This window comes from Ctenocephalides felis, unplaced genomic scaffold, assembly GCF_003426905.1.
Source record: "Ctenocephalides felis isolate EL2017-DRISC unplaced genomic scaffold, ASM342690v1 CF-g0.4_SCAFFOLD_01886, whole genome shotgun sequence".
NCBI classification, from domain to species: domain Eukaryota; kingdom Metazoa; phylum Arthropoda; class Insecta; order Siphonaptera; family Pulicidae; genus Ctenocephalides; species Ctenocephalides felis.
The window spans coordinates 161084642-161094922 of record NW_020538040.1 but is presented as its reverse complement, the minus strand read 5'-3'; the positions used below and the strand labels follow the sequence as shown (position 1 = coordinate 161094922).

At 32.0% G+C, this 10281-nt stretch overlaps 1 protein-coding gene and 1 pseudogene across 1 annotated transcript; one reads left to right on the top strand and one right to left on the bottom strand.

The window, feature by feature from the left end:
* The window catches only part of LOC113376153, a 4968-nt pseudogene extending 4695 nt beyond the window's left edge, over window positions 1-273 (bottom strand).
* An 18-nt stretch (window positions 274-291) lies between these two features.
* LOC113376151 (liprin-alpha-1-like) lies at window positions 292-9315 on the top strand. The gene is given in 22 exon segments (XM_026616073.1): window positions 292-315; window positions 1859-1960; window positions 2222-2386; window positions 2451-2525; window positions 2601-2652; window positions 2655-2707; window positions 2777-2870; window positions 2873-3063; window positions 3126-3138; window positions 3141-3262; window positions 3729-3786; window positions 3789-4683; window positions 4749-4758; window positions 4840-4929; window positions 4990-5153; window positions 6672-6894; window positions 7009-7175; window positions 7248-7450; window positions 7718-7988; window positions 8080-8236; window positions 8308-8424; window positions 8662-9315. Coding segments are annotated over 22 exon segments (3333 nt in total). The 3' UTR covers window positions 8749-9315.
* Window positions 9316-10281: the final 966 nt, after the last annotated feature.

Genomic DNA, 10281 nt, shown 5'->3' with positions numbered 1-10281 from the left:
AATTACTTATCTAATGTAGCTCGCTAATGTAATTCATCTACATTGAAGCACTTAAAGATGAATTTCCAGATGCAAAGACTTTAAAGCTTATGTGCCTAAATTTTCCTTCCTCATAAAAACCAGATTTCTAGATCATCAATTACCGTTTGATTTTTCAATTTTTTGAGTGGATGAAGTTGATGATTTTGAAATGGAAATTATGGAACTAATATCTTAGAATTAATGGAAAACAAAATTTAAGGAATTACGAAAAAATCAGGAAGACGACTCCATGGAAAATTAAATTGTTGGATGACATTGTCGGAAATATTTATTGTTTAAAAAAAATTGCATTTTTATCCTTCACCTTTTGGTTCCACATATCAATTTTACACCCATTGCAGTATTTTACACCCATTGTAGTATTGTTTACAAACATTGTAGTAATTTTACACCCATTGTAGTATTGCTTACAAACATTGTAGTAATTTTACACCATTGTAGTATTGTTTACAAACATTGTAGTAATTTTACACCCATTGTAGTAATTTTACACCCATTGTAGTAATTTTACTCCCATTGTAGTATTTTTTGCAAACATTGTAGTAATTTTACACCCATTGTAGTATTTTTACACCCATTGTAGTATTTACACCCATTGTAGTATTGTTTACAAACATTGTAGTAATTTTACTCCCATTGTAGTATTTTTGCAACACATTGTAGTAATTTTACACCCATTGTAGTATTGTTTACAAACATTGTAGTAATTTTACACCCATTGTAGTATTTTTACACCCATTGTAGTAATTTTACACCCATTGTAGTAATTTTACACCCATTGTAGTATTGTTTACAAACATTGTAGTAATTTTACTCCCATTGTAGTTTTTGCAAACATTGTAGTAATTTTACACCCCCATTGTAGTATTGTTTACAAACATGTAGTAATTTTACACCCATTGTAGTTTTTTACACCCATTGTAGTAATTTTACACCCATTGTAGTATTGTTTACAAACATTGTAGTAATTTTACTCCCATTGTAGTATTTTTACAAACATTGTAGTAATTTTAACACCCATTGTAGTATTTTTACACCCATTGTAGTAATTTTACACCCATTGTAGTATTGTTTACAAACATTGTAGTAATTTTACTCCCATTGTAGTATCTTTGCAAACATTGTAGTAATTTTACACCCATTGTAGTATTTTTACACCCATTGTAGTATTGTTTACAAACATTGTAGTAATTTTACTCCCATTGTAGTATTTTTGCAAACATTGTAGTAATTTTACACCCATTGTAGTATTTTTACACCCGTTGTAGTATTGTTTACAAACATTGTAGTAATTTTACACCCATTGTAGTATTTTCATAAACATTGTAGTATTTTTACACCCATTGGACTTATGTACATCAAATTATCAGATATTTTATAGAGATTTTAATACTGTGTACATATTTTGTGTAATTTTTTTGGGTTCAGTACCATGATTTTTAATTTCAGTATGGGAAGTTCTAGCAATTTGAATTAAGGCACGATGCCATGCACCCCACTAGTTAATAAAAATGTTTAAAAGATAAATTTGGTTATAATTCTTCTCTCCCCAGAACCTGGTTATATATTTCAGAATTCAGGCGGCACCCTGAATCATATTGGTAGAGTGGCTCGGCACACCACAGTTAAAAGCTTGCCGACCCCTGCTCTAAACAACAAAATAAATTAGATTTTTCTTCACATTTTCTGGAATCTCCTAGTTTACTTTTGATCTAATTTTTTTTTTGCTTTATATTGAATCTCTCGATGAATACGTAATAATGTAAATAATAATTATTGTTTATAACTTTAACCATAAAATATTGTGTTACTGTAGGAATTTGCCACACTTACCAAAGAGTTAAATCAAGCTAGGGAACATCTTTTGGAGCGGGAAGAAGAAATTTCCGAGCTTAAAGCTGAACGGAATAATACAAGGGTAAGAGTCTAAACAAATCTTAAAAACAATTGAGAAATTAATATGGGAGATTAATTGTTATTGGTTGCAAAAATATTTTTGATTTTCGAACTTTTCATCTTATAGTAATGACGCTTTATGTTTAAATTTAAACTTTATTTTCATGTAATTCGATGTTTCGTAAAAACACAAACTAGATACATATATGAAATATATATGTATGCATATTTTATACTTTTAATGTGTGGAACTATAGACTAAATTCTGAACTTATTTTGATAGCTGCTGTTGGAGCATTTGGAATGTCTAGTTTCCAGACATGAGCGATCCCTTCGTATGACTGTTGTCAAACGTCAGGCGGCGGCACAATCTGGAGTCTCGTCTGAGGTAGAAGTACTTAAAGCATTGAAGAGTCTTTTTGAGCACCACAAAGCATTAGACGAAAAGGTAGTTTCTAATTAAACGTATTTTTATCAAAAGCATAATAAAAAGTCGTTAATTTTTACTTCAGGTTCGAGAACGTTTGCGAGTCGCTTTAGAAAGGAATACTTCCTTAGAAGAGGAATTAGCACTTACCAAAGAAGAAGTAAATGCATTTACAATTGAACAATAAGATGGTTTTACATTTGTTATATAATATATTACTTTTAAAATTTTATAGTTGACACAATACAAATCAGGAGCAGTGCCTTCTACACAAAATCATTTGGAAGAAGAACAAAAGAAAATGGACAGCCAGAACCTAGTGAAAACCCAATACCAAATAAGGTATCATTTCTTCCTAGATGAAGACATTTTCATTTATTTGTTTTCTATTGCACATGATTGTTTTTACAGACTAATGAAATTAGTTCGTGGCAAAGGAGGGTAGCGGAGTTAACAAATAGAATTGGTGAAATGGAAGAGAATTTATCAAAAGCTCAAAAAGAATTGTAAAATCACAAGATACTTGCTCGAAACTTCAGCGTGATTTACGAGAGAATGTCGCCCAGAAGGAAGATCAGGAAGAAAGAATAGCAACATTAGAAAAACGTTATCTAAATGCACAGCGGGAGTCAACATCACTGCACGATCTCAATGAGAAATTGGAACAAGAATTACAACATAAAATTGCACAACTGAAGGTTTGCTGCTTTTTAATGTTAGCACATAGCTTTGCGTTATTATCTGACACATTTCATTTCAGTTGCAAGAAGAGAAATAGCAGCTATACAAGAAAAATTAGAGCTATCTGAACAAAAATTAGCACAATTTTCGAAACTTCCAGAAATGGAGGAGCAACTTAAAGCTAGAATGGACGCGCTCACCCAGGTGAGGGGACAGGTACGATAACGTGATGAAGCGTCTACCTGTGTCTTTTTTCTCTTTTTAGTTTTAAAGTTAGAATAGTTTTTACAAAACCACTAATTTCACAAACAATATCATAAACAAACCAAAAAAATTATACAATTGTCATTCACTCAAAATGCTCATTTGGTACTAAATATATGCACAAAAAATTATACACAAATTTACACAAAATTATATAGTTATTGTATAATTTTAAGTTTATTTTGATATATTAGAATCGCATCACTAGAATTAGTTTAGTTTTAACCTTTTTAATTCATTCAATTATCAATCCAGTATAAGTTTATTAAGTTGTTTATCTTGTATGTACAACTGTAAAAATTAAATAATCGCATCTGATGTATTTTATACAAATGGTCGATTTCTTTTTACTGTGCTACATACATTTCTATCAAACAGCATATTTTTGTATTTGTACTGTATTGTTTACTAATCTTAGGCTCAGGAAAGACATGGCACTGCAGAAGATCGCATACAAAGACTAGAAGCCAATTTGGAAGAAAAAACGCTGAATTGGTGAGGTTAAATCAGCGCCTAAAAATGAATGAAGAACATAACACTAAGTTGTCGACAACTGTCGATAAACTTTTGTCAGAATCAAACGACAGATTGCAAGTGCACTTAAAAGAAAGGATGCACGCCTTAGACGAAAAGAATATTCTTACCCAAGAATTAGAAAAAGCACGTAAGATTGCAGAAGAATATCAAGCGGAAAAGACGGAAATTATGAAAGAATTAGCCAAATCGCATTTAGAAATTGATAATATTAAAAGACAAATGTTGCAGCAAGAAATAGCATTTAACATCCAACAGACGGACGCATTGACTCGTAGCCTTTCGCCGAATGCAGTTGTCGACCCTAAATCATTTGCGAGGAGTGATAGTAGAACTAGTTTTGACACTCATTCGTTATCCCGACGAGTCAATAAGCCTAGGCCTGGTTTGGAAGACGACTCGAACAAGCTACCGTTCGGCGCTCGAACATTGGCGGAGCAGGAATGGGAAAAATTGCAACAGGCACATGTTTTAGCAAATGTTCAACAAGCGTTCGATGTCTCGAGCGACGCAGAAGCGGATGACAATGAAAGCTTATTCAGCGCTACCGATATCCTGTCGCCGTCTGGACACACGGACGCGCAGACACTAGCGATGATGCTTCAAGAGCAATTGGACGCCATCAATAATGAAATCCGATTGATTCAAGAGGAAAAGCAAAGCACAGAGGCACGAGCGGAGGAGTTGGAATCGCGTGTTGGTAGTCTGGAACATATGAATTTGCTGAGTCGCGGGCGCAGTGTGGAGCGTCAATCGCCACCCGTAAGCGGACGCTCTACACCTAAATCACACCATTCACCTAATCGGGATTACTTACACAAATACCACACGGTCAGTAAATGAATGATGATATACTTCATAATTTTGATATTATTTTCTGCCGCTAATTTTGACTTTCTCGAACTATAACATCCGTCTTTGTACAATTTTAAAAGCTATTTAAATTGAAGAGTATTTCTTACGTTTTTGTTCTTATTAAATTTATAATATTATAGGCTCCTGCATCAATGTCTCCTGCTCACCTGCATCAATATGCAGCATCATTAAGCCCTGGACAATTATCCGAGTCCCTTCCTTCTAGTCAGGTACTACAATTAATTTTAAAATTTTATAGAGAATAGTCAAATCATTATTTTTAATTTTAGTTACAATTGGCTCCTCTGAGCGCGGATGTATCCAGGGAGGAACTGCACGCGATGGTTGCAGGTGCTGATAGCAGTTCTGGCGGAACTTCTCCACTTACAGCGCGGTCGCTTCGGTTAGAACGTGTAGCGCAGGCGTTGGCATACAGTCAAGAAGAATTGAGAAGGTATATGGCCAAAATGATCAAATTATCACACAACAAATATTATTTTCTCGTACACGTAATACCGGTTATAATTTTAGGATTTCATGTTATTATACTGCTTTTGCTTTGACAATATCATTTCTCCAAATGAACTAAATATTTAAAGTGTAGGTCTGTATAAAATTTTTAATAGATACATCTTGTTTTCCTTATAAAGACATTCAATGGGTCTACAGACTGGACTCGGATTCCCAAATATCAGGTTAAAAGTTTGAGAACATATTAGAAGAAATAGTGCTCGCTTTCTGCATTAATAAATTATTTAATTTATGAAACATTGCTTGTGATGATATAAATCATAGATAATTAAAAACATTCTTAGAATGTGATTTTATTTTCAGCATCGTGGCTTACAATTAGTAATGAAAATTTACATTGTTTAATTAATTAATTATTTCAATCGAATGTTATGGGCGTGTAAATATTTTCTTACAATTAGTGTTACATTTATCTCATTATTATTATGTACATACAGATATACATTAGACCTTTAAAAACTATTAGCCGTGTATATACTTTACATTTAACATACTTATTCTCACATAAAATACATACACGAATTTTGTACTTTGCTAGTGTGTATTTCTTTTCTAGAGTTTCGGACTGACGCCGTAAAGTTTTTACAATAAGCAATGTTGGCTTCAACTGCTTATTTTATTAATTTAAATAAAAATGATTCATTTTAAAGAATAGTTAGTTATGCGCGGCTTCAGTCTATATGCTACTTAATGTTAAAATTTTTTATGATTTTATTGCGGTTCATCTAATTAAAATGAACTAATTTCAATGCTTCAAGATTTTTGTTATATTTTAAATTGTATCATCGCATGATGTACATAAAAATAACGGAATCTTCACAAATCTGTCGAAGTGTTTTAGGGTCCGTGTTGCATTTACCTCATTGTCTTGTTTTATTCCTTACTTACTCCTATGACATCGAGTGATTTGATCTTCATCGTCAATTTCGTGAAGCTATATGAATAATTAAAATCGTTTTTTTACCATTTGTACCTTTTGAAAAGACTTTTTACGTTTTCAATTATATCAATTGTGTAGTTTACGAAAGTAATTATTATTAACGATTTTAGTTTGTGAAATTATCTTACCAATGTGTACTAAAACTGGCGATGAGATCAGCAGGTTGTATTCAGACCGAGCGCACTTTTATTGGAATTTGAATCACTATTCAGATATAGATTTTGCATTTCAATAATCGAATGAAAAATAGCATCGTATGACGCATTGTTTAAAATATGATATTTACATTTATACTTCTTCGGTTCAACAATTGATAAGATTTGAAAATAAGTTTTGAATTTGTTGCTGTCATCAGTGATTCAGTAAGTTCCATAATAGAACGTTCCGGTTGAAGGCGTGTTTTCATTCTTTATTTTCATCCCTTTAATTTCATTTGCTATCCAACGTGTTGCAATTATGAAATGTAGTAGCTCTGTAGTGCGTGTGTTGCAAATACTGTAGGCCGAACAACCAGATGGCTTACATGACAACGACACCATCACCCATGTCCTCTCGTCACAGCAGCCAAGACTCGTTGCATCGGCACAACAATATGGCCGTGCACACCCCCATGTCGGCCCATGGTCACGCTTATCCGCACCTGAGGGAGTCGGCGGTCAGCGCCGCACAGAAGAAGAAGGGCATCAAGAGTTCACTTGGCAGATTCTTCAGCAAGAAGGAAAAGGTTAGTTGAAAAGTTTTCATGCCTGATTATTACTACCTACAATGAATGGTATATATACTTATATTCTTATGCCTTATAAAAACTATTTTAAATTTTATTTATTATTTTGTATAGGTGAAAGGGAAAGATTCAGGGATGCCAGGAGATGGTTCATTAAGTATGAACTCCATGAGTGGTTTATCATTGGCTGGATCAACCATCGGAGAAGACAATGTGGATGCAATGAGTAATTCAGGGAAAGTTACGCAACAGAAGGCAGATTATGGAAGGCAGAAAAAGAAGTAGGAATATTATTGCACAAGTAACATTTTTTTTAAATTTATTGTCATTTATTTTCGATTTTTTTTATTCAGAGAGCATGACTATAGACATGAACTGTTAGCTGAAGCTATGAAAGCTGGCACGCCATTTGCCTTGTGGAACGGGCCGACGATAGTTGCCTGGTTGGAACTGTGGGTGGGAATGCCCGCTTGGTATGTTGCTGCATGCAGGGCTAATGTAAAATCTGGAGCGATTATGAGCGCCTTGAGTGACACGGAAATTCAGCGAGAAATAGGTAATTGATCGTTTCAATTTCTCTTTATTGGAAATAAACAAAACTTTATTTTTGGAAAATCTTGAAATATTTTGCGTAACTAATAGTTGGGCGGCTTTCTAGCTCGCACAGTCGTCCCATTCCTGCGGAAAACACTGTCGTAGCAAAATGGTTAAAAGAACGAATAAATGAAATTTAATAAATATAAAATTTCATATATATATATATATATATATATATATATATATATTATTAATATTATTAATTAATAAATGAATTATTTTTTAGGCATAAGTAACCCTCTACATAGGCTGAAATTACGTTTAGCAATACAAGAAATGGTATCTTTGACTTCACCGTCAGCTCCTCAGACATCGCGCACAACATTAGCCTTTGGCGACATGAATCACGAATGGATAGGCAATTATTGGCTTCCTGGTCTTGGTTTACCTCAGTACAGAACTACGTTTATGGAATGTCTTGTGGACGCAAGAATGCTAGACCATTTAAATAAGAAAGATTTGCGCGGACAGTTAAAAATGGTCGATAGTTTTCATAGGTAGGATAAAAAGATAATATGATATATACATATTTATCTGCATAAAAACAAGCTATAATACAATTGACACAAAATCATTGTATTTTTTTAGAACTAGTCTTCAGTATGGTATTTCATGTTTGAAACGACTGAACTATGATCGCACAGCGCTAGAGGAAAGAAGAAAAATGACAGAGACTATGGTGTCTGATGTCTTAGTCTGGAGCAATGAACGTATAATAAGATGGATTAGTAGTATTGGGTTAAAAGTGAGCTTAATTTAGTTTTTAGTAATACAATTGATTTTTCCGAAAATAATTTTTATTATTTTGTGTTTCAGGAATTTGGAAATAATTTACTCGAATCTGGGGTTCATGGTGCTTTGATTGCTCTAGATGAAAGTTTTGATGCTAACAGTATGGCCTTGGCATTGCAGATACCAACACAAAATATACAGGTATGTTTTTATTCCATTATTAAGAAAATTATTAACCAAACTACAATAATTTTGGGAAAAATACATGCTAGCTTTCTTAACTTCTGTTAGGTTTAAAAGATATTATTTTATTGGAATTCTTTCTAAAGTTGCATATGCATCATTATTATTTGTTTAATATTTTAATTTAATGGATTTCCTTTAATATATCAAATATTCTTCATTATCTTTTCATATATTGTTGATTTTCAAATTTAGGCTCGTCAAACATTAGAGGTCGAATTCAAGAATTTGCTGTTAATGGCAACAGATAGAAGAACTGATGCTGACCTAGTGAAATCTTGATATCAGAGTGGAGCTACTAGTCCATGTCCTGTCACAAGAAGGGCACCCTCACAGGCTCAGTAAATATACTCATACTACTTACAGCACTAAACCAAAACTAACTAACTATTGGTATCCAATAGTCTTAAAATAAGATTAAACAAAATTTTCTTCAGAGATGGAGCAATCGCTGAATGATATGATCGAAATATGGAGATATTGTGTGATAGATTTGATAATAGTTTCTTTAAATATATAAAATAAAAGAAAAAAAATAATTTTCCACACATAAGAGTGCTGGTATTGTTTGCTGGCTTATCATTTTTGCTAATTTGATTTTCGGTAAATAATACAGGAATATCACATTAATACGAATGCAGGGACCAAAATCTACTTTGATGTAGAGTGTTACAAAATAGCGGAGCTTTGCGTTCTGAGGAACAAGTGGAATTTCAATTCAGCGGCCACCTAAGTTAAATTTTGAGCAGCTTTTAGTCATAGTGTTATGATTATATTGTATATAATCATAACAATTGATTTTTACAATACATACATATATTACATATTTTATGATTTTTATGTTATTGTTTTATTATGGAATATTTATATGGCTTAAATGTTAATACCTTTTTATTCTTGGTGAAATTGCTCTCTCTAATGAGTGGTGTGGTTGCATATTATATGTAATTAAAGTATGGACATCTCGATTCATGTTTTATTTTAAATGAAGCACAAAATTTGAATTTGTTATCGGTTATATAGTTGAATACAGGTCAAATCAGTAAATGATGTATGTAAATGATAGCATTAATTGTTCTCTCATGTTTTGAGATGAATGGTTGTTTTGTGTATATATCTAGTTCATTAATTAGTTAAATATCTAATAATCTTATATAAAATTAGTTTTAGAACATTTTCTTTAGATTTATATTGTCTAGAAAAAGTTCTAAAACAAAATATCATCTCATAATACTACATAGATCAACAAAATCATCAAATTGCCATATTTAAATACCTGAACATTTTTAATAATATAAAAATATACAATAAAGTTACCTCAGTTCATTACTTAAGATTCACAGCTGTCTTTTTATTTTTCATAGAGACATTTAGATATTTCCTAAATTTGAATTTACTCAGATACTTTTGTGTGGATGTGTATTGCAAAGCAAATCCAAGCCAAGGCTTTTCAGGGATGTACATCTTCATATATAATAGACATATTTTCATACTATGTGAATAATATTCATGAAATAGTTAAATGATCCAAAGAATGAGTCTAATAATCATATTTATATTGATTAAACAATAAACTAATTGATAGTTTAACAAGTTTTTTGTTTAAATGATTTTTATATTTTAAAACTACATTACTTATGATATTTTATTGATCAAAACAATATAGCTTGGTTTGTCAAGTCTATGTTTTAAAGTAAAATATTTTATGATATTAATTTATAATATTTATTTATATTTTACATCTGCAGTGATGAAATTGATGGAGTTTTACTTGTAGATTTGAGATTCTCTTTATAGTTATTCGAATGAGCCGTT